A 26,194-nucleotide genomic window follows, 5' to 3' on the forward strand; every position below is an offset into this window, starting at 1 on the left:
TTTTATCATAATTCCAAATATGCAATATTTTAGTTTTTTCCAAAGATTTTTTCCTCAAGACAGAAATTTTATTCTTTATATTAAGGAAAATTTGCCTCTAAATTGTGGTTTTCAATTCGATTCATCATTGAAAAGAGAAGAAACAACTTCGTATCACTTATAATATATTCTTTCGATTTTATTCATTTTATTTCACTTCAATTAATTTTCCTTTAGAAATCTTTTAAAAATGGAAAACATTGATTATATTATTCAATTTTGTGACAATTTGCATTTATTTTCTTCAATATGTTTTTATTTTCATTATAGCAAATATTTTTCGTTTTCTATTTTTTTCATTTATTGTGTTTTCTAAGCTCTTAATAACTATTTTGAATGGGAGCGAATTCGATGGTCGGATTAACAAAATTATTTTAAAGCAAAACACATTACAAACTATAAAAATACATTACAGATCATAGTTTTTTTATTTTTGTGCGGATTTTCATAAAAAATAAATAAACTTTTATTCAATCTAGTTCAAATGTTACTACATATATGGAGATATTTTTTAATGGGAGTTGAGATTGATTATGACACATTTTCACTTTATCTTAGTTCTTTTTTTGCTATGGAAAATTTTCTTCATAATTTTAGTGCTGAATTTTGGGGGTTTTATGGTTGATTCTCTCTTATTTTAAAATTTATTATTATTATTTTTATTTAATCTTTTCTAATTATTATTGTTGCAATTTGCAATGTTTAACTTTATTTTGAATTTTTTGTTTACTTGGAATTCTTTTATTGTTTAAAAAATCAGTTTGTGGTTGTTTAAAACATTTCTATTTTCCTCTATAGATTTCGATGATACGATCCTGATCGACATATTCGAAGATATGTGGAGCATCCATAAGAATGCCTATGGTTCCGGCAGTGGTAACAATGAAGAACAGGTATAATTGTAGTCGATCAATAACCATAGCTACATATTTCCAATCTTCTCGAGTCTGAAAAATACATACAAGATTAGTGACTGCTATATCAGGAATAGTGAAGATATGGTAAATTAGATGAAGATATTGAATGACATATTAAATATTTATTTCATTAGAATAAGAAAACTATGGCTCTGTGACTACTTCTTCAGGACAAGTCAGTAATAGCCTATTCCCAAGTTAAGAACCCGTCACCAAACCCTACAATTATTAGATATTACCTGAATGTATAGATCCTCATTCCTTAAATGTTCAGCAATGAATTCAACCGCTTCGGTTGCCTTACTCGCCTCCGGCGATAATAATATCGAGTCGGATGATTCACTTTCTCTTCGGCCCCCATGATCGCCGAGACCCAATTCGGCGCCACTGTTCACTTTACGATTAATCTTACAGTTAGGATGATGTAAATCTGACAATTCCATAACTTCCATCTTCGACTGCTTACCACCAATGGAACTGATTTGTTTGGGCATTTCCGCTGGTGAGCCATAGGATGTGGGATACGTTTGGGCACTTGTACCAGGCATTTCCATCATCCATCTAAGGCGGGTTTTGCGAGGACGTTTCATGAGTAGAATGGCAGGCAAATATTGTAGGAAAGCTCGTCGTATCCAATTGGGCATACGATGGGTTCGCGGTCCCCTGAAATTCCAGTTGATTATTACCACAGTAACCAAAATTGACACAGTGTTCATGATGAAAGTGAAGAGAAGATATTTGGCTATAAGTGGTAGCACCAACGATGTGGGCGGTAGAATTTTCGATACCAGCAGCAGGAACACAACCAGTGACAGTAAAATGCTGATACCCAATGTAACCTAGACGAGCAGAGGAAATGTTTATGAAGTCATTTTGATAACAGTCGCCTTGGAAGCATATACTCACTTTTTCTCCAGCTTCAGCAGGTAAATAGAATACCAAGACACAAAGAAATGAAATCAATACTGTGGGTAGGATCAAATTCACTGTATAGAAAAGTGTTTTTCTTCGAATAATGATATAGAATGTGATATCAGTTTCTGTTGGATGATTGCCATCTCCTTCGTAGACATTTAGATAGGCGGGTACTTCGATAATATCCCATGTACCCGATTTCCAATAATCCGAAAGATCTACGAAATTTTTATTATTGTATAAAGCCAAAGACACCTGATCGCCATTGAATGTCCAAGATCCGAATTTCATGATACATGTCTGCTGATCGAAGGGAAAATATGTGACATCAATGGTACATGAGCTCTGATAAATAGCCGGTGGTACCCATAGCACTTCCCCAGTGGGATAAATTAAGACGTTCGATTTGTAACGCACTTCATAATTACCATCGGCACTAGAATTGTAGTGATGGGAAAATATCAAATAATCAAGATTAGATATATTTCATCAAAATTAAGAGCTTCTTCAGAACAACTCTCTAAAGCCATTATTTACAAAAGTATTTCACTGGAAATTTCGTTAAACATATGCGATAGTGGTGTACCATATTCCTTAATATAATTGAAACCGGTTCAATTTCAACGTCTATGAAATGAATAATGATTCGAATGAGATGACAGAACAATATTTTAGACAAAGCAAATTCTACCTTATAAAATATGGAAACTGAAAATATGGACGTTAACTACGCAGAAAAAAATTGTTTTTAAAATGTCGCCAAAACTAACACATTTTTATGGCAAAAAATTGATTTTGTTTTAGGCTATATTTAAAATTTTCTAAGTAACTTTCCGCAGCCTAATGAATTTATATGAAATATCCCTGGGTATAAACTTCATTTACCTTAGAAATTTCTCAATAGTTAGAATGAACTACGCCGTGGTTAAAATGATGACGATTTGGCATCAGTGATTTTTTTCTTTTCTTGCAGTTCATTTTGATTTTCTTTGAAAACGCCTCCTAGACTTTAAGTCAAGGAGAAAAACTTTGCAGCAGAGAAATGCGTCTTCTCTGCTACAAATCTCGCATCGAAATCTTTGTTCTCAAGGCAACATTTTTTCGAGTTTTTACGTATGTACTCGAATGTGCAATAGTGATAGGTTAATATCTAGCAGACTGTAAATTGTGGATATTTTAACCGATCCGCAATTTTCAATGGTTAATTTTAGAAAATTTAGATTATTTTTAGAAAATTTTAACTAAACAGTATTACAAACTCTGACATCACGCCGATATCATAAAAATAAGTAAATATTTTCGACAAATTCAAAAAAAAAATTATTAGACATATTTAATTTTTTTTTTCACTCGTTAATGAAAATTTTGTAGTTTGAAGGAAAATATTGGAGTTCAATATTGCAAGAATGTCTATAGTGGCATATGAAGTCCATGGACGCAAAGACAAGGAAACTTTCTCCAAACATAATAATGAACTAAACTAAAGTTAAATTGGCTTTAGTGAAATAGATAGTTCACTTTTTTTGATTGTACGTAATGTCAGTGTTCAACTTTTAAAAACTATGGAAAACTTCAAGAACCAAAATTCACCATGCCTGCCTTGCAATGGGTTCATTCTTCTAACTAAATATTATCCCAGATTTATTCCACTCACAAAAAAGAGAACTTTAAAGCCAATTTAATTCTTTTCTAGTTAATGACATTGTTAAGTTTTTGGGAAAGTTTTCTTGACTGTAATAATTTTTTGTGTACGTTACTTAAATAAACTAAAAAAATTAGGGAAAAAAATATAAACAAATGAACCATAAAGATTTACTAAATTCGTGTGTCCCACCAAAAAGTTTAGAATTTTTTAAAATATGTAAATTTTACAAATAATGTGCCCATCATGAACTTCGTATGGTACTAAAGACATTTTTGCAATTTTGAACTGCAAGTTTTTTCTTCGAACTTCGAAATTTTCTTTAACAAGTGAAAAAAATAATTGAGTCTAATAAATTTTCTTCAATTTGTCGGAAAGTATTTACTAAATTTTATAAAATTGGCGCGACATCTGCGTTTGTAATACACCTTAGTTAAAATTTTCTAAAATTAAAAAAACTTTGAATTTTTACTGAAAACAGTGCAGTGACAGTTCATTTTATTGTTTACATTCTTATCAAAGCATTTTGATCTATTGCATTCAGAAATAAATTTATTCGGGATGGAACTCAAGCATGACAGTGTGATTGCTTTATATTTGGCTGGAAAACGACACGTGGCTATCGTTAGAGCCCTCCAACAGTTAAGTGTGAATAAATATCTTGTTTATCGTACCATACTGTGTGCTGTACTATATTGTGTTGGATCGCGTCCAAATATCTGTCGAAACCCGTAACAATACCAGAAATGATCCGAAGAGTAAAGGCCAGCTTCAAGCAGTTGCTTAACTTGCACGATAGTGGTCGAATTTGGTTTTCTCAGATAAGAAGCAATTCCAAACTAACAACCGATGATCGCATCCCGATCGTATTCAGTAACCGTGGGGTCAAAATAAATATCGACTATTATCGCACTACGGGAGCCACCGTGGTGCAATGGTTAGCATGCCCGTCTTGCATACATAAGGTCGTGTTCGATTCCTGCTTCGACCGAACACCAAAAAGTTTTTCAGCGGTGGATTATCCCACCTCAGTAATGCTGGTGACATTTCTGAGTGTTTCATAGCTTCTCTAAGTGGTTTCACTGCATTGTGTCATTGAGCTTAACATGGAATCGGGCAGCACTCAGTGATAAGAGAGAAGTTCACCAATGTGGTATCACAATGGACTGAATAGTCTAAGTGAGCCTGATACATCGGGCTGCCACATAACCTAACCTAACCTAATGGACTGAATAGTCTAAATGAGCCTGATACATCGGGCTGCCACCTAACCTAACATAACCTAACCATTGTTAAAATATCCTAAATGCAGTATTGAAGGCCTGGGGAGACAATCATTTCGGCCGGAAACAACGGACATTCCCACAGGGCTCAGCCCTCATCAACCAAGAATAAAGAGGACGATTCGCTTCATTTCTACCGCAGAATGGCCATAAAAATCTTCGGATCTCAGTCCGTTGCACTCTTTCATTATTTTTTTTTTTTTGGAGGCAGAGAAAGGTTGGTACTATAAATACCAAAGTGTCGATCTTCTCAAGACGGTGCTTCGCAGTGAATAGGCCAAAATACCACAGAGCCAACTTCGTCTATCGTGTAATTGCTTTGTCGGCCGCTTACACGCCACAATTGGTGCTAAAGGTAGCCAATTCAAACAAATCTAAGCTGCTTATAAAATTTTATGTTATAACCGACAGTTTTGCTTTCGAAAAATAAAATAAAAAATATATATCACTTTACTTTGTTGCATTACATATTAGCCACCGTGAATATTACATTCGCTATTTCACAATATTTTCAATGTCCACTGATGTATATTATAATTGATTTTATGAAATATGGATGAATGCAAAATGATAATAATGTACTCACTTATTGAACAATACTATATCCGGTTTCCAAACCTTATCGGGCGGCAGACGCAATACACCAATACCGCCGTAATCAGCTTCATCCCATTGTAATTGATAATCGAACCAAACCAAACGTAACCATACGTTTGATTTCATAATTTGATTTTTCTCATTCTGGTCATAGGTCGTGGACGGGAAAGGGTCGGGCGGTTGGGCGCGCGTAGCGAGTTTGTGAAAAATTGATTTGTGATTTTGTTTTTATATATTTTGGTTAAATCGAGCAAAACATGTGAACGGACGGGGTTCGAAGAAAAAGGTGAGCGATTTGTGTGTGATTGTATTTTTTCATATTTTTTATAGGATCGAAAAGAAAATTGTTTTTCGTATGTTAAAAGTGATCAATCAATATGAATAAGGATTTTTAGATTTTTTGCAAATTTATGTTTTTTGAATATTGCAAATTTATTGTTAAATGTGTGAGTGTATAGGAGAGGGTAATTACGAAGAGTGGCATTTTAATTATGTATATGTATAAAATATAAAGGAAATAAGAAGAAGTTTATAAAAAATACAAATCAGTGATCTTTGTCTTTAGCAATTAGAAAGATAATGTGTTTTATACTTGACAAAAAAACAAACACTGCAAGTTAATCATTAATATTAGAGTTAGTTATCAAATAAGGTTGCTATGCTTGTTTAGGTAGATATCATTTGGTTTTCTTTACAAGGTTTTTTTACAAAATTTTCTATTTATTTATGAATAAGTTTAAAATAAAATATAATGAATGTTAGTTTACATATACACTATTTACAATTATTTGAATATTTCTGCAATATATATTTTTTTTTTTTTGAAAATATCTTCCACCTGTATTCCATCTACTATGGTCCCAATGCTGACATATAAAGGCTTTAGTTAACTGAACTGAAAAAGATAAGAACGTTACACACAAATGAAGCATACAAGTTTACTAAATTAGAATTTCCCACAAAGTACAATAGTACTTTTCTAAAATTTGTAAATTTTTCCTAAACTGCATACCTAGAAAAAAGTGAAGACTTCTTTAAGTTAAAATGAACTCATTGCGAAGAAAGTTGAACTTCGTATAGCGCCAAAGGCGCTATTTGTTTGAACGATGTGATTTTCGTGAAATTAGGTAGAATGCATTCCATATATTAGTTAACATTTTCCTATATTTATGTACCACTATACTACAGAATGAAAAAAATTATCTGAATTGAATTCATATATGGAATGATTTTATTCAAAATTATAACTGTTTATCGTCGTTTTTAAATACAACTTTTTTTATTTATATTGACAATTTTTTCTTTAATAAAATACATGTTTTATTAATATATTAAATATATTTATTAAGAATCATCAGCATCGACTGACCTTGAAATATGGATTTATTATTCCACTGTTTCCAATTTACATGTAATGTATCAACTGTAAAACGTATTTTTTCTCTTCTTCTTGTACCATCTAGTTTTAATGAGTTACTGCCTTACGATTTTGTCCTCCTTTTACAATTTCAATACCTACAAATATAAACAAGTAAGGAAAGTCTAAAGTCGGGCGAGGCCGACTACACTCAAAAAAAGTTTACTTGGATTCAAAGATTTTGACCTTCCCTTAAGGATTTTGGTATTGATTCCGAGCCAAAGATGCGGCTTCTTTAAAATAAAGAAATTTTTAGCGACCTATCTGGCTTTAAATCTAGGACCAATAGGGAGCCACCGTGGTGCAATGGTTAGCATGCCCACCTTGCATACACAAGGTCGTGGGTTCGACTCCTGCTTCGACCGAACACCAAAAAGTTTTTCAGCGGTGGATTATCCCTCCTCAGTAATGCTGTTGACATTTCTGAGTGTTTCATAGCTTCTCTAAGTGGTTTCACTGCAATGTGGAACGCCGTTCGGACTCGGCTATAAAAAGGAGGTCCCTTGTCATTGAGCTTAACATGGAATCGGGCAGCACTCAGTGATAAGAGAGAAGTTCACCAATGTGGTATTACAATGGACTGAATAGTCTAAGTGAGCCTGATACATCAGGCTGCCACCTAACCTAACCTAGGACCAATAAAATTAAAATTATGTTAGGATACAGATCTCATTTATCACATTTTCATCTTCTTTTCGCCGGTTCCCAGCAAAATAACGCAGCAAAAACTTCTATTACCAGGTATGAGTACAAGTATGCCTGCCCAAGTTGGTAACAACTTCCTCGTACATATATCAGTAGTAATACTTTTACACGGTCATGCCATTGGAGGAAAGTACTTCCGTGCAAGCATACCAGCAGTCGAAAAATAAGTACTTCTTCGCAAGCATACCAGCTCTCAAAAAATAATATATTTACCATAAAGATACCCAAAAAGTGCGAACTCACCCCTGTTGTTTTGTAATCCAACACACTATACCACGCTCCACGACATGGATCTATTCAATGATGTTATTTTGTAGTATAAATTATGTACTATCCAACTTTTGAAAACAAAGGTATATTTTATTGGTAATTTTTTTCTGAAATGTAATTTGGCATTACTTATCGTTATTATTAACGGTGCCCACTGTAGAGCCGAACCCGGACCTCAAGATATGATTTTGATTACCGGTATTAATAGAAAGAATCACTTTTTGCCTACACAGGTAAGTTATTATTTTTAAATCCCAGGTAATACTACAAGTAGTAACTTTTTGATTACCGGTATTACTGATAGAATCACTAGTGCTTACCCAGTTTTTGCTGGGAAGCGTCGCCAAAAAACTAGTGAAAATGTTCTTTTTGGATCCGAAAGTGGTGCAAAATTGGCGCAGAAGCGATGATTTTAACATGGGCTTGTCATAAGATGGATGTCCACCATTTCAACAGCCGTTGCATTGAATTTGCATCACTTATTAAGGTGTGATGCGAATCCAGTGATATGGATGTGAATAAAGAAATTTTGTGATATTTTTACGAATAAATAATTTTTAAATTTCTTTTATGATTTTTAATGTATTATAACGCTTGTCTGGAACGTTTGACATGAAATATTTTCAAAAATTCGCAATTTTTCTAGAAAGAATTTAGATTTTTTTTCGGCAAAATTTAAATAATTTTCACTATTTTATTAATTTTTAATCCGTTTTTAACCTATTTCAACAACAAAACTTCAAATTTCCCTCTCAAAATATGAAAAAAGCGAGTTATAAAAAATTGACTCAAATGAACTTCCTGTGCAGTTAAAATAAAAATCATCTTTGGGAGGACATTTTTGGAAGTGCTTTTAAAGTTGTGCCCTAAGAAGAACTTCCATTTTTATGATTTTTAATGCATTATAACGCTTGTCTGGAACTTTTTGATCAAATATTTTCAAAAATTCGAAATTTTTCTACAAAGGATTTAGCATTTTTTTCGGCTAAATTTAAATAATTTGTACCATTTTATTAATGCTTAATCTGTTTTTAACCTCTTTGAAACACAAAAATAAATTTCCCATTAAAAATATAAAAAAACGAGTTATAAAAAAATTGACTCAAATGAACTTCCTGTGCAGTTAAAATAAAGAACATCTTTGGGAGAGCATTTTTGGAAGTTCTTTTAAAGTTGTGACTTAGGAAGAACTTCCAATTTTTTTTGCTGGGTTATTAATTAAGATACTCACATACATAATGAAGATACTCACATACAGACAAATGCCAGTTTAAAAATTCAAATTATAACGGATACTTCAAATTAAAAATTTTTTTTTCTTAATTCCAAAAAAACCTTTAAACCAAAGACGCTAAATCCTCAAAATAAGTCTTAGCATATATTTGAAGCGTTTTTATCTTAGATCTAAAGTTTCAATATTTCAGTTAATTTAAGGACAAATTCTTTAAATCAAAAATGTGTTTCTTTACTTTAAGCAAAATTAGCCTTAGTTCAAAGATATGCGACTTTACCGGAGGGACGCAAGTTTACAAAATATGTGTCCAAAATTTAATGAAAAAATTTTTGAAATGTTTTTATAAACTTTATTTTAATTAAAATTTCATTATTTTGAGGAAAGTTGTCCTTAATAGTGTGGAAATTGCGCATCCTAAAATTTAGGTTGCGTAATCTTTAATATCAGGTAAATATTTTTTTCAGTGTATATTATACTCTTCACCACTTTGTAGATGTACATTCTCAATAGCATATCCAAACATTCGAAACATTTAAATCTGAACCAATTTTGAGACAACTGTATTTATGAGTTATCGGTTGATAGATATATATTAGAAATAAGGGAAAGTTTGAGTCACAAGTTTTCCACTTACCAGTGGCGATTTTATAAGGAAAATGTGGGTATTTTGATCATTTTTGCCCAAATCGGAAAAACATATTATATGGAGGCTATATCGAAATCTGAACCGATTTCAACCAAATTTGACATGCATACTTAGTATTTTAATTCGAATCCCTGTGCAAAATTTCACATATCGGACGAAAGATATATATGGGAGCTATATCTAAATCTGAACCGATTTCAGTAAAATTTAGCACACTTGACTACACAACTAATTGTACTCCTAGTGCAAAATTTCAACCAAATTGGGGTAAAACTCTTGCTTATGGGGCGATATAAGTCTATATCGGGCGAAAGATATATATGGGAGCTATACCTAAATCTGAACCGATTTCAATCAAATTTTACACACTTGATTATACAACTAATTGTACTCCTAGTGCAAAATTTCAACCAAATTGGGGTAAAACTCTTGCTTATGGGGCGATATAAGTCCATATCGGGCGAAAGATATATATGGAAGCTATATCTAAATCTGAACCGATTTCAATCAAATATTGCACACTTGACTATACAACCAAGTGTTATGTGCAAAATTTTAAGCAAGTAGCGGTAAAAATCTTGCTTCTGGGTCCATATAAGTGCATATTGGGCGAAACATATATATGGGAGCTATATCTAAATCTGAACCAATTTCCTCCAAAATCAATAGAGTTCTATTCTGACCCAAAACAGAAACATATGCCAAGTTTGAAGTCGATTGGACTAAAACTGCGACCTAGACTTTGATCACAAAAATGTGTTCACAGACAGACGGACGGACAGACGGACATGGCTAGATCTACTCAGGGACCAACCCTGAGCATTATTACCAAAGACACCATGTGTCTATCTCGTCTCCTTCTGGGTGTTGCAAACATATGCACTAACTTATAATACCCTGTTCCACAGTGTGGCGCAAGGTATACAAATCATAAACCAATTTTTTCACAAAAGGTTAGCGTCACTGAATGTTACCTGATAATTGAAGATTCCAAAATGAAGATGAATGAAGGGGTTGTGATGCTATTGGTGTTTTCTTTCTTTATACACCATCACGAACATTGATAGACTTATTGCTTGTTGTTTTCAATAATTTGCAAAAAACGAAAAATGTTCTCAATAATTCACAATAACAAATATTTTATATATTTTATTTGTTATTTATTTATTATTTTACTACATTAAATTGATGATAGGTATCGATTACAAGTAGATAAAAGAAATATAGGAAATGTTCCTATATTCTAACAAGTGTGTTTCCTTAAGGTTTGAAAGGATTGAATACTTCTTAGTACGAATGAACTAAAATATTTTTCTATGCTAAGTGTTATTCGTACACTGAAAAAAAAAGCATGCCCGGTTCCAAAGATTTTGTCTTTACACTAATGATTTTGATATTGATTCCGAGCCAAAGAAGCGGAGAATTGAAGTAAGAATTCCTTTAAGACGTTTAAATTTTAGTTTTGCGTACTTGGTTCTAGGCAGCAAATTTTAATTTATTCGTTTTTTTCTGTTTTTTTTCTTCATGTGCAATTAAAGTCCTTTAAAAACGTGTTAAAGGCAACATAAATTTACAAATTCAAAAAACGTCTTTAAAATAAAGTTTTGAAAAACGTCTCCTACTTTTAAACGCTTTTTTTTCTTTGTTGTCAAGATGCAACACGACAACAAATTTAAAGACAATTTCTTTAATTTCGAAGAATTTTGCACAATTATTAAAGACAAGTTGACCTTAGTCAAATAAAATTTTCTATCATTTTAAGATACCCATTTTTAATTTGAATCACTTAATTATAAGGAAAAACGACTTTATAGAAAAATTCGTCGTCTTTCAGGCAAGGAAAAAAACTTTATGTCAGAGAAATGCGTCTTCTACACCCAAAAAAAGTGAACCCACCGAGGAAGAAAATGTAGGTTTATTTTAGAAAAATTTAACTAAAATAGTTTTCTAATTGCAACATTTTATAAATAAGTTAATACTTTTGGTCAAACTGAAGAAATCTTTTTAAAAATAATTAATTTTTTTCTGTTGTTTAAGAAAATTTCATATATTGAAAGAAAAAATTGGATTTCAAAATTGTTAAAATGTCTTTAGCACTGTACGAAGTTCAGGACAGGTACAATTTTAGTAAAATTTAATCATTTTAGAGGCTTATGAACTCAATTTAAGGAAAATTCTGTCATTTTAGGAAAATATGAACTATTTCATTTTGTAGTAAAATTGTGCACTATATTTTTATACAACTTTTTTCTTATTTTCAGTTCACGTCATTAAAGTTAGCAAAAAAATTATTCAAATAAGGAACATTTACTCATATTGTGCAAAATTTAACTAAAATAAACTAATCTTCATGAACTAAAATAAAGTTCAGTTGGCATTAGAGCCCCTTTTTTTGGGTGTATGCTAAGCAAAAAACGCATTAGTATTTTAATATTTTTTTCAGTGTATGTATGATAAGTTTTTTATAATAAAGGAAGTCAGAACTATCATTTTATATGAAATTTTACTAAATTTGAGGAAACTTGGTTTTAGTTCGGTTTTTGTTTATTTTTACGAATCATCACAATGGACTGAATAGTCTAAGTGAGCCTGAATCGTAATCGGGCTGCCACTTTAACCTAACCTACGAATGCTTTTCTTTTTCAGTAGTAAATTCTTATACCCCGCGAAGAAAGCAGTATTAGTAAATTCCATGCCTTCCATAATGAACTATTTCTGCTATCAGTTTAGGATTTTTTACTGAAACAAGTAAATTTTATTTTTATTTCACAGAAAAATTTATCTTAATGGAAATAAAATGGCTAAACTAAATGATGAACATTTTTTTCTTTAGTTTCGAAGCACTTTTTTCTGGGAGCATCTATCATGAACTTCGTATGGCGCTAAAGGTATTTTTGCAATTTCTAACTACAATTTTCCTTTAAACTCAAAAATTTTCTTTGACAAGTGAAAAAAAATTAACTATATCTAATAATTATTTGGAATTTGTTCCAAATTCAGTTTTAAAATTTTGTTGGTTTTTGGGTTTTTTTTTTATATTCCCATTATCAAAGAAATTTTAAAGCAAATACTTTTATTTAAAAAAAATAATGTGGTACAAATTATGTGTCCTAAAATGTAGGTTAACACTTTTTCAGTGTAGTTGTCTTTACATACACTAAAAAACAGTTTACTTGGACCCAACGATTTTGACCTTCCCTTAAGGATTTTGGTATTGATTCTGATCCAAATATTAAAAAATTAAGACAGTTTTTAGCGGCCTCTCTGGCTTTAAATTTAGGATCAATAAAATAAACTCAGATCTCATTCATCGATTTGTTTTTTTTTTTTTATTGATAAAGGCATTTATATTTCCGTGTCAAGGTTAAAAGAATTTTCTTAAGTCCATAAATTTTTAAACCAAAGATGCAAATCCTTAAAATAAGTTCTGGTCTATATCAGAACCTTTTTTATGTTCAATCTAAAGATTCAATATATCAGTTGATTTCTTTAAATTAAAAATGTTTTTCTTTCAAATTTAAAAAAAAATGGCCTACGACTTTAACAGGGGGGCGCAAGTGTGTTCTAAATTTAATGAAAAAATATTTTGAATTAAAGATTATAAAATTTCTTTTAAGTAAAATGTCTTTATTTTAAATACATTTGTCCTTAACATTGCGCAAATTCCAGTGTATGATCATGAAATTAAAATGAAATATTTAAAATCCTATTCTCCATAAAGTGACCTGCCGGCATATAGATCAAGATGAATTTCGCAATCGGAATACACGTGGAAGATATACAGACATGTACAACAAATATATAGAAATAATATATAGTAAGCATTTTTTTTTTTAATTTTAAAAATATGATGTTTTTTGATGTTTTATATTACATTTTAAGCAGAAACATTCAATTTTAGAATTCGTTACTTAAATATCTAAATTTATATAATAAATATTTACATGTGTTACAAAAAGAAAAATATAACTCAATTAAAAATGCTATCTTTTCATTTTAGTTAATTAAATGGAGAAAACAAGTAACTAAATAAAACTATAATTTTTTCTGCACTACAACTAATCAAAATACTATTGCGTTAAATTGTGTAACAATTTGAACGTAATGGAACTTAGTTTTTGGTTAAGAAGAACAAACACAAAAAAAAATTAATAGTTATTTTTTTTTCAACACTCTAAGTGTTGTTATTTTTTAAGTGATAATAAGTATTAGTACATGGATTTTTTGTGTTTTAGTACAAGTACTTATTTTGAGTATTTTTTTTTTTTTGTTTTAAATGGACAAACACTTACGACATTGATTAGCTGTACGAACGCCAAACCAAATCTTACTCCAACTTTTTGTGTCATATTTTGTACGGGTCGTATGAGTTTATTGTACCCTCGAAAGAGGTCACGTACCAGACGCTCTTCATCTTCGGATGCATTAACTACGTTTTCGTTTAATCATAACGTAGCAAGGGTTCAGATTTTGTTTGTTGGTAATGGAGAGAGAGTTTGTTTTTTGGTTAAACATAAAAGAATACATAAATAGATGCAAAAAGAAATTTGTTTTTCTTTTGGATTAAAAAAAGGATTTTTTGATTTTGTATAATTTCAAATTAAGTTCTAATGAGGCAATGAAATTAAAAAAAAGTAATTGTTAATTAAATTTATTTAAATTAATATTGAAAAAATATGTATATTAATTATGCGGAAAGGATTGTGGGTAGAAGGATTATGGATATATGATATTATATAGTGAAAAATAGAAGTAATGACCTTTCGCCATAGGTATTATAACTTAAATATTAAGGAAGTTGGGTTTGTAATCAACATTTTAAAATCTCTCAGGCTAAGTTGTTTTCTTGGTATTGAAATATGCAATAACTAAAGAAGTAGAAAAGACTCATTCTTGAGATACATATCATTAACAAGTATCACAGACAAACGAAACGACATTTTAGACCAATGACATTTTATTTTGCTATTAAACTTTTTTCTTTCAGGCCAAATAAAGTTCCATGGGGACAAACGTGGCCAAGGGTGCCATAGCTAATTAAGGTGACGACTTAGACAAAGAAAGAAAACTTAGTTTCGGAGGAAAGAAGTATTTTTTGGTGTGTACCCTGCACAATAAAATTTTAAATGGTTTATGTGGGGCCATATAAACAACATTGGCTCCAAAATCAGCTTCTCAAATATTTTCTCAAAAGTCTATTGAATTTACTTTTATGTCATGTTTAATGGAAATAAGTGGGGTCCAAATATGGGCCAACGCACAGTGGTCGGTGCTGTATGGAGTGAGCGGCCAAAAATACTGCCAGTATAGGTATCATCATGAAACTTCGGTCACGGCTTCATAATTATGTCAGAACGTTTTGGTATAGTCCCCTATATAGGCCGATCTCCCGATTTTACTTATTGGGCTTCTAGAAATTATAGTTTCTATCCGATTAAGGGAGCCACCGTGGTGCAATGGCATGCCCGCCTTACATACACAAGGTCGTGGGTTCGATTCCTGCTACGACCGAACACCAAAAAAGTTTTTCAGCGGTGGATTAACACACCTCAGTAATTCTGGTGACATGTCTGAGGGTTTCAAAGCTTCTCTAAATTGTTTCACTGGAATGTGGAACGCAATTCGGACTCGGCTATAAAAAGGAGGTCCCTTGTCATTGAGCTTAACACGGAATCGGGCAGCACTCAGTGATAAGAGAGAAGTTCACCACTGCGGTATCACAATGGACTGAATAGTCTATGTGAGCCTGATACATCGGGCTGCCCCATAACCTAACCTAACCTTCTATCCGATTTGGCTGAAAATTGATATCTAGAGGTATTTTAGGACCACAAATAGGTGTGCTGAAAATGGTGTGGATCGGTCCATGTTTTGGTATAGCCACCATATAGACCGATCTTCCGATTTTACTTCTTGGGCTTCTAGAAACCGTATTTTCTATCCGACTGAAATCTAGAGGTATTTTAGTACCACAAATAGGTGTCAAGAAAATTATGGCTATTGCTCCAGGTGTTGGTATAGCCCCCATATAGACAGATCTTCCGTTTTTTTTTTTTTTTTTGCTTCTAGAAAAGGTATTAATATTTGGATGAAAAAACAAGTTAAAACAACAAAGACGGGCAAAAGAAAGTAGCTGATATTATCAATTTAGAATCTTGGAATATTAACTAATAAGCCCAAAGAAATCTCATTGGAGACTTCAGAAGGGAACACAGCTAAAACTCTAGTTAAAATTTACATATGTGAACGAAGGAAACTGAAAAATTTTAATTTTATAACAAATTTAAAACAAGTTTTACACATTGTTACAATTTTAAAATATAGTTGACACCATTTAATTCAATATTCATTTCGATAGAAGTTTTTCTTCTTTTGTTTTATTTATTTAAAGTTGCACTTAATTTTATACTTTTTCACACTGCAAAATCAACTGCTTACTTTCTCTCTTTTTTGAAGCCGTTCTAAAAGATCACAGATGGAATAAAACAAAAATCAAATATAAGTTTTAATAGCTTGTTTGCATAAGAAACAGTGTTGCCACACTTTTTGACAAAAATCTAACATTAATTTTTTTATTTTTGGCAAATGGGATCGACCACTGCGCCACGCTTAAAAAGTGGTAAATTTGGTAAATGATGCCTTCCAACACTAGTAAGGATTTTCCATGAGCTTTTTTTTTTCAATATTGCATCCTTTCATGGTCCTTTTGGTTTGGAAGTAGTTACTTTCCTAATTTTTTTTAGGAGCTGCTCCATTTTTTTACCACCCCCTTAACGTTATGGAGATTTATGCTGTAATATGAAACATTTTTCTTATATAACTCAATATATAATCTAAAAAGCTCCCATTTTTTTCAAGTAAAGATTTATTTTATTATATTTAACATTTAAAAATTTTATTTATATCAACTGGTTCATTATGTTAACCGCCTTTTATACCATTCAGCTTAGGATGAGGGGTATACCAACATTGTCATTTCGTCCGTTGAAATAATGTAAACTTTCGAACGGAACTAGCTATCGACTTGAAGCTTGGAGCAAGTTTATGCTATTGATGTAGGTCAGACGATATTTCAAATGGACCATAGGTATAGTGCCCATATAAACCAAACCACAGATTTGAATTTCAGATTCTCTTGAAAGATCAAATTTCAACCGATCCGGTTTAAATTTGGTACGTGATGTAAGCATATGCTCTTTAACAATCATGGAAAAATTGTTCCATATCGGTACAAAATTACATACCCATACCACATATCCTCTTGGAGGAGCAAATTTCATCCGATCGGATTGAAATTGTTATACGAAAATTGGGACATGTCATATTTATTTATAGACCCCTCTTTAAAAACCGATCAAGAACTAAAGTAGCTTATTTAGGAGAATAATCTCCCTTTTTATCCACATAAACTAACTTAGAATTTCAAGAAGTTTTAAGATACCTTGAGATCAGCCATTGTTACCACAACTCAAGCCATTCGATTGTGAACGATACGAAATTCACTTTTATTGATTATATTGTAACAAATAAATGTCTATTATTTTAGGTCCATAATAAAAATATTTAGACGATTTTTATTATGGACCTAAAAGAGATCTGTGCAAATGCCACAATCATAAGAATGACAGCGATGCTCTAATTGATTTCAATTTCTTCGTCCATGAGAGCTCGTATGTAAAAAATTCAATTTGTAAATTTATTAAATTATATAGCGTCTTGATATTACGATATTATTGGAACTACCTATTTATTGAAATAGAAACAATTTCAGATGTACGATTTCGTAGTTCGTGCAGAAATAGACTCTCATTTGAAAGGAACTATTTTTGTGTAACTACAGCCTAAAATTTAAATTGAATGTTCAACGTGATCTGATAGAACAACATATCAATACGTCATAACATAATATTTCTTCAATATAATTCATATTAATTGCATTTTAAGTCTTTCTAATAAACCAGAGCCCATTATCCTTAACCCTCTAATGTCCAATCCCGCCTTTAGGCGGGCTTCATTAAACCTTTAGATAACAAAAATGGATACAATACAAAGAAGACTTAGTTGAAACTATTCAAGAGGCTCTCCAGTATATACTGAATGTTGCCGTATACATTTTTCTTGTTTAGTTTTCTTGCATTTGTGTAGTTAACATTTAATATTTAATCAGCTGGCAGAAAAAATGGGACATTAGAGGGTTAAGAGTTACTAGGTCAGTAAGTCGCTATGCTCAAAAGCACCTAGCGGTTATTTAAAATGGTCTAAGTTGATGAAAATAACTTTGGCATATCTTACAGACAATAGGTGTAAACAAATGGTTTCAAGAGCGTAATCAAGAGAGACATAATATCATAGAAAAAAGAGAGAAACGACTTTTTGAATAAAAGAAATAGAAGTTGGAGTAAAATTATTCATAAACTACGCGTCGAGAGAAGTTAAAACAAAACAAACAAACAAAACTGTTGAGACAATGAATGACAAGTAATTATAGAAATAGAGAGACAGAGGGACAAACAGACAAATTGTGAGAAATTGTAATAAATTGTAATAAAAGTTATTGAAAGGTAAACAAAATAAAAAAAAAAACTTTATTATTTGAGAGAGCAAAGTAACGTGTGCTTCTAAATGTTATCTGAAAACAAGTGTAACTCGAAATGATTTTGCTTTAGATGGTATTAGTTAAGAGTACTAAATATGAAGAGCAGCAAAGAGTTTTAACCAAAATATTATAAGAGAAACGTTTTTTGTTGTGATAAGGATAAGTAGCAAAATATTTATATGTAGTTCAATGCATTTGGGGAAAATAAAATGTGATGGTATGAGACAATGAGATGCTGTGTTGGTGGTGGTGGTGGTGGGTTTTCCTTTGAGTGGATGTTTAAAAAATGTGAAGCATATTTTTAGGGGTTGTTTATTTAGCAAATACACTTGAAAACATCTTTGTTAATGAAAGTAATTGTAGGTTTAAAATCTATTCTAAAATGAAACATTTGAAATATCATGTATTACAAACAATTAATGAGGAACTAAGTTTAAATGTTTCGTTTTTTAGGGTCTTGCTTAAGATGTTGCTACTTTAGTTTATACTATACTGTGCAGTTTTATTGTTTCTGAAAGTTTAAATTTGTGCTGAATGTTTCTTTTTGTTTTAAACTTGATTTGTTGTTTGTAAGCGTATTGGACATTGTAAAATTAAAATTAGAGAAAAGCATATTAGTTTTATCATATCTGCATGATGTGTACACTTGTTTAATAATGATATTTTGAAGTTATGGTTATAAGGGGGGGTGGGGGGATAGAAAGGTGGATCTGTGGCATTTGCTTTCTCATTATTTTGTTTGGTTAATATATCGCTGTTGGTAAGTTGATTGAATGATTGTTAACAGAAGGAGTATGAATTAAGATTCGGCTGTTGATACAGAAATCTATTTTTTTATTCCATTTCTTTCAATATTAAACATCATCACTAATGGGAGTTTGGGATAAAACATCATTAGATTGTTGACTTGTTTATTTATACTGTATGTGTACAATGTATTTTCTTTTTACAGTGTACATATATTGTTGTTGTTGTTTTGTTTTCGTTTTGGTATGAATGGCAAAACGCAACCCTTATATATACTGGGACTAGTACTGTTTTCGATTTGTCTTAAGGTTTGCGTTTTCCTTTTTTCCATTTATTTTGCTCGTTCTTTTTATCACTGTTGGGTTTTTCATTAAAACCCTTCGTCAAAAAAAAACTGAGGTGAAGAAGTAATAGAATATGTAGAAAAAGAGTAGAGTAGGAAAAATGAAAAAATACTTTTTTTCCTATCTGAAAATCAAATCAAGGGGTTGCTATATATAGATTATTTCCTTGTAATTACAATGCTATATAGGTTCTGTTTGTATATATCTATGTATTTATTATAGTATTTGTACTGATTTTATTAATATTGGTTTTAATAATATCAAATATCACTGTGGTGACATTTTCAAAGGGTTTATTTAAGGAAAAGAGCAATTGTTTTATTTAGAAAAAAACTAAACTAAGGCATAAAGATAAAAAAGTGTTCTGATTTATTGATTTCTAATTCATATTTCAAGCATTAGTAAGGAATGTAAAAATGCAGGAAAAATTGTATTCATTGATTTGACAAAAGCAGGCTTGAGTTTTATAGTGAAAGAGGGATTGATTGGTTATATATTGGGCTTAATTCGCAGGTCATTGGAGGAGTTAAATTCAGTATAGAAAACTTTGGCAAATTTTAAAATTCCCAATTGACACTTAACCTACATTATATGTAATTGTGTGTTTGGGGAGTGTGTAGCTATTAATTTGGGCCATTTCTTCTCTTGTGTCGTAAGTGTTTTTTGAGTTAGCTGGAAGCTGCTGACTTGGAGAACGAAGCCTCTGTTTTTTTTTGGGGGGGGGGGAGGTAGGAAATTTTAAAAAATTGTCAAAGTTTTCTTATTCAAATAGTTTCTTTTGATAAAACTTTAGAAAAAAATCAAATCATTGTTACAGTTTTCGCCTTAAATTACTCTTGTGTTTCATTCTGTATGTATTATTGAAAAGTTCCTTTCGTTTCTCATTACAAATCCTGGTGTTAGCTTTTGTTTTTGGTTTGTTTATAGAGTATTCATTTTTGGTTCGGGTACTCTTTTTTTTAAGGGGGGAAGCTGTTACATAACTCGCTAAATTAGATGGTTAACAATTCGCTTTTAAAGGATAGGGATTTGTTTTATTTTTCTCTCAAAAATTAATCGAAAAGGGAAGGAAAGAAATATTTTCACCAAAAAAAACAAGAAAAATTAATTAAATTAAAATACTTTTGCTTAACCATAAACAAATTAACTAAAGATATTTAATATATTAAATTATTATTATGCTACATTCATACATACCTTGAGGTAACAAAGAACAGGTTAACAAAACTAGGGCCAGGGTTACGCCCAAACCAAAACGTTGTCTCACATAATCCATGATGATCTGGAAAATTCAGGTAATCCCTTACTTACTGGCCCCAACCGTAGTTTCAGAAAGATTTTTCAAACTCTAGGACAATATTTCATTTTTGATCATTTGGAATTTCTCCTTTCCCAATATAAAGGGAAATTGATTTTTCCTTTAATTGTTTCACTTTTGGAAAGGGCTACGCCTTGATTTTGTTTTCTTCTCTGCAAACGGATAACTTGACCTTTATTCGAAGAATCGAAAAAATAAAATAATATTTTCTTTTTTTTTTCATATACAAACAGAAATCGTTTGCAACACTTTTTTCTTTCTCAAATCACTTTTTTGTTTGCAATTTTAATATTGAAAAATTTCTTTCCTCATTCATTATTACCTTCTGGATTTTTCTCTATATACACATATTTTTGCTCAGAAGAAAAACAAATCCTCGGTTATAGTCGAACTGACTGCGTGTTCATTCCTCTGTGCGGATGTTAAAACTGGTTGTGAAATATTTTCATGTCCTGTTTATCTTGCCTAGTTCACCATTGTAACCAGGATTCTGGATAACGAAATCTGTCAGACCATAAACATCACTGAAAGATGATGTTTATTTACTCTTTTGTTTCTTCCACTTCTCTTTAAATTCGAATGCGCAAGCTTCCACTTGAATGAGAGTTCGTTATTCTACTATCTCTACTCTTGTTATATACATACAAATATTGTAAACATTTTGTTTGTTTACAAACCGAAAGCACGTTTTCCTTTGCATCAGCTGTTTGGTTACTACATTAAACGGTAAATATATATATTTATATTGTATATTTGTGCATACAGATACATATGTTTGTCTACCGATATATTTCCTTGTTACTTATTGAATACAACTTTTTCAAAAATAGACTATTTTCTTGTAAAAGGCATTAATATCGACGACGCACAAAAATATGCTACAACAAATATAAAATGAAAATCATATCGGCCAATAGAGGTCGTTGATGAATGTCAATTCAAAGCCGTTATTATTTTGTCACTCGGCTTTTGTCCACACCGCCGTCATTTTTCGAAGTGCCTAAAACTACGCAACATGCTTTGTCTTAACATAGATAGAAACCGACAATAACGCAATACAAAATTGTGTAGTTCCTAAAGATATGCTACGAATTTTTGAACAAATGCTGCTACAAATTAGCCGTAATTACACTAAATTTTTATATGTAGCTAAAACTATGCAACAATTTATTTTTTTCTCTCTTAGCACAGTCAACAACCGCATTACCTCATTATACATTTTGTGGTGCCTAAAAATATGTGAGAAATTTAGAAGAACGCTACTACACTGCAAGCCGTCATTACTCTGTGCCCTCAGGATGTTCCTAAAAATATACAGTAATATTTGAATCATTGCCAATGCGCACCAATACACTATGGCAACGCGAGTTCGTAAACTTAAAACACACTTTAGTTGAGGTTTAAATTCAGAGAATTTTTTACTTTCGAAGATACATAAATAAATTCGTTTTGCAAGAAGATGAGTTAATGCTCTTCCATTCTGGTAGTAATGAATAATGTCGTCTGATTTGGAAACTATTACACAATATATATATTTATTAAATTTTATTGTAGGATTAGCTCAGTTGCCAGTATTGGGTAATTTTTCCCAAATTGGGGATACTTTTTCATAGATGGGAACGAAATTTTTGAGTTGGGGACTTGTTGGATTTCTATATTATTAAATAAGAAGCACAGTAAATCGTCAAAATGAAAAAAAGAAAACTTTGCTCCTATTAATTCCACGGTATATAATAGAGCGGAAAAGGAGCATTTGGTATAGAAGGGCACACCGGCCTTTATTTTGGGTGTCCATGAGCTAATTTATAATTTTACTCAATTGTGAAATCATTTCGTGAGGACTCGGACCTAAATGTTGCGAACTCATCAGTGTTCTTCACTTGTTTATACAATATATATAGGAATATAGAAATGGATCACCTTCATACATTAATAGAAAGTTTCGTTATATCAACGAAATGTGTCGTTAAAAGTCAGCCAAAGAAACAAATTTGTTAATACATCGATATTTTTCGTTATTATAAGGAATGTTCTTTTAATCAACGTAACGTTTCGTATTATTTACGAATATTTTGATTGTATTAATGAAAATGTTTCGTTATATCAACGACTGAATTTTAATGAAATTTTTTTTGTGTGTATTGAGATCTACCACACAATTTTATTACTTGAGTATTTATGGTACATAGAAAACAAAGTAAACTACATTATGGGAAAAATGAAATATCTCGTGGGAAAATTTATTTCAAATTTTGAGATTCATTAAATTAACGAAAATTTTCCGACATTTACGAAATTCATCTTTCTCGAAAAGAAAAAATGAACTAAAAATAAAGAAAAAATCTTAGGCGGCAGATGATTCCCATTTTAACCACACCGTAGTTCATTCTTACTATTTTTGAGAAGTATACGAAAAACTTCTTCTGTTTTAGTTAGAATTGAACTAATTTGTTTGTCATTGAAATTTTACTGCCATTTAGTTCATAAAATTTTTGAGACATACTTGGAATAAAGAAAAAATTATTGGGCTGGGGAAAATATCTTACAAAATTTTTTAAAAATAAACTAAAACAAAATAACATTTTTGCCCTAAATATTAGTTCATTTTAGCATCAGTTTTATAACAGACTTTTTTCTGTGTAGAAGTAAATTTTTATTTATAAATACATGGTGATCGAAGTCCCATTTTAATTTCACTAGCATTTGGAAGACTATCACAACTCACCTGGTTTTATGTTTCGAAATCTTGACCTTATGCAGCTCACAAGCTGGTACACTAATAGAAAATATTATTTATTTTATTTATTTATTCATTTAATCAACCAACGCCCTATAGGACAACATGTTGATAGAATTTGGTACAATTCAGGAAAAATTGAATTAAAACTAACTATTAAACCTATACTAGCACACAATCTTTTAATAATAATTAAGTATTATATCCATAAAATTGGTACAGCAAGAAAATCGATTGTCAGTATGAAGGTCCTAGACAGATCATTTCATGTCTGAGAAATATAAAAGTAATTTGCACTTGAATAATGAAGGATTAATTGAAAAAATTTTCAGGTGATGTGGCAGCGAATTCCATAACCTTCCCACACGCACCGAGTATGACCGTTCAAGTACCAAATGGGAGAAATGATCAAGAAGAACTTGAGTACTTCTACTGGTGGACAAAAATGTGATAGAAATCACAAGATACAACGGAAGACCATACTTAACAATGCAGAAGAACAAATATATAGACCTAAAACGTAAAAAAAATTTTCAAACCAACAACCTAAAAACTGCGAAGAAAAATGTTCATAGTTATCACGAGCGCGTCTCCCAAATACAAATCTCAAAATGCTTTGATAACAAGAATTAAGTTTCCCTATATTGACCAAGTTCGTGCCCATATAAACAATATGTTTGGCATAAACAACGCATGCGCAAGCCTGAATCTTCCAAAATCGTGAACGGGCGGTAACAAACTGAAACTTTCACGAAAAATCAAAACGGAATATTCATGGTTTTGTCCACGGGCGTTTACGATTCCATAAACGGCTTTCATTTTTCTTTGGCCAGAAAAGTCTTAAAACACTCGTCAGACGCATAAGCGTAGGAAGGCCTCTGGGGAGGGGGCTTAGACCACCCTAGAAAAATGTTAGCCCCCCATAATTTGAAAACCTATTAACGATTTTCCATTGTTTTTATATAAAATTTAACAAGTAAATACACAAAGTTGCGCTAAAGACTTTCATGCACAATCGAATTACTTGGGTTGTGGTAACAGTTACCGATGGCAATACATAGTTTTATTTCTTAGCATTGTCTTCTAAATCGTAAGTTAGTTTCTTTATTATAAGTGAATGCTTGACGTCTGATATGATATGATATAAAGGTGTGGTTGAACTTATGATTTGAGTTCCTAAATTTATGTTTAGTTTAATATCTAAAGCCCATTTACTATTTTTTTATCCTTTTTGTAGTCAATTTAATTAAAAAAATAGTAATTGATATTCAAACTATTTTTTTCATAAATGCACATATTAATAATGCTGCATCAAAGCGTCGCCAAAAAAACTAGTGAAAAAGGTCTTTTTGGGTCTCGGAGTGGTGCAATATTGGCGGAGAAGCGATGACTGTAATATGAACTGACATAGGAAGGATGTCCACCATTTCAGCAGCCGTTGCACTGAATTTACATCACTTCTTAAGTTGTGATCCGAATTCAGTGTTTTGAATGTGAATTAAAAAAAATTTGTGATATTATCCCGAATAAATAATTTTTATAATTTTTAATGCATTCCAATGCTTGTCTGAAAAGTTTGCCTTGGAATATTTTTAAAAATTATCGATTTTTCTAGCATTCTTCGGCATTTGAATAATTTATACCATTTTATTAATTCTTTTTAACCCATTTGAAAAAAATACTCATTGAAATATGACAAAACGAGCTATAAAAAATTTAATTTGTTAAAATAATGAACTTTTTGAGGACATTTGCACGCTCACAAAAAATCGCTTCTGTAACATATACTCCCAAACATATTTTGCTTCAAGCATAGACATTTTTGGGTATTGCCCAAACATTTATATGTTTGATCTCTTCCAATATATAATATGTTTGAAAGCATATTAGTCTAAACAATATATGTTTGGGTAGTCTAAGTTTCAAACATTTTGTATTTTTGCATCCAAATTCAATAATGTTGTCTCCCAAAAAACAATATGTTATTATGTGAACATATAATATGTTTGGAAGCATTTTGCACCCAAAAATATTATATGCTTAAAAAAATTCTCCCAAACAATATTGTGCTCAAAATTTTAGTTATTTATTTATATATTTACAATCATAACGAATTATGAAAATAAACAGGTAATATAGGCGCTAACAACATAGGTTTTCGACCTGAATGCTCAAAATTTTGTTTCTGCCCAATTGTATATTCCCCCACATCTTTCTCACTTCCACGAGATTTTTTAGTTCTTAGCACCTTTTTCTGTAATACAAACATTGTAGAAGAAATTATTCAATTGTATGATTTTTTTATTTTAATTTTACCTTTTGCCGGACGGGGATTCGAACAGCGGACCACACAGTTTGTAAGGATCAAAGAAGTAGCTGATCAATTGCCCAAGGAAAAATAAAATGTTAATTTTGTAATAACAAGCAACAACCACCAACTTAATTCAATATCGCTCCCTGTTAAATAGCGCTCCAAGCTACTAAACACATATATGTTTATAGGCTATTTCTAAATTAATATATGTTTGCATCCAAACATTTTATATTTACAAACATTTTATGTCCCAAACATAATATGTTCTAACATATTAACATATATGTCCCAAACATGTTATGCTAGTTTATGAACATTATAGGCTTGCACTCAAAAATATTGTGTTTAAAAATGTGTGTTCCAAACATATAATGTTTATAGCCAAACATATGAAAAACAGCCTTTTTCATCCGTGTGTGGAAGTGCTTTTAAAGTTGTGCCTTTAGAACAACTCCCAATTTTTTGCTGGGAAA

General features: G+C 31.2%; 1 protein-coding gene across 3 annotated transcripts; it reads right to left on the minus strand.

The window, feature by feature from the left end:
- Positions 1-266: 266 nt before the first annotated feature.
- Positions 267-21,135, minus strand: nAChRbeta1 (nicotinic acetylcholine receptor beta1). 3 transcript variants are annotated; one of them, XM_075304783.1, is made up of 7 exons: positions 20,993-21,135; positions 20,550-20,842; positions 13,958-14,094; positions 5,383-5,537; positions 1,863-2,307; positions 1,196-1,795; positions 267-986 (listed from the first exon to the last, which is right to left on the minus strand). In XM_075304783.1, the coding sequence occupies exons 2-7, from the start codon at positions 20,626-20,628 to the stop codon at positions 822-824; spliced, it is 1,581 nt and encodes a 526-aa protein (XP_075160898.1). In that variant the 5' UTR covers positions 20,629-20,842; positions 20,993-21,135; the 3' UTR covers positions 267-821. The 3 variants fall into 3 exon arrangements, with proteins under 3 accessions (XP_075160898.1, XP_075160899.1, XP_075160900.1); XM_075304784.1 differs by having other exon boundaries at positions 20,550-20,822; positions 20,993-21,124; XM_075304785.1 differs by lacking the exon at positions 13,958-14,094.
- Positions 21,136-26,194: the final 5,059 nt, after the last annotated feature.

The sequence above is a fragment of the Haematobia irritans genome, chromosome 4 (assembly GCF_050003625.1).
Source record: "Haematobia irritans isolate KBUSLIRL chromosome 4, ASM5000362v1, whole genome shotgun sequence".
Lineage (NCBI taxonomy): Eukaryota > Metazoa > Arthropoda > Insecta > Diptera > Muscidae > Haematobia > Haematobia irritans.

Bases quoted from the DNA above. Each gene is read 5' to 3' on its own strand.
- nAChRbeta1 (XM_075304783.1), bottom strand. From the start codon at position 20,628: ATGGATTATGTGAGACAACGTTTTGGTTTGGGCGTAACCCTGGCCCTA. The intron at 5,538-13,957 runs GTAAGTGTTTGT...ACCTATGACCAG, and splicing joins TCGTACAGCTAATCAATGTC to AATGAGAAAAATCAAATTAT. The intron at 1,796-1,862 runs GTGAGTATATGC...CTGCTCGTCTAG, and splicing joins CTGCTGAAGCTGGAGAAAAA to GTTACATTGGGTATCAGCAT.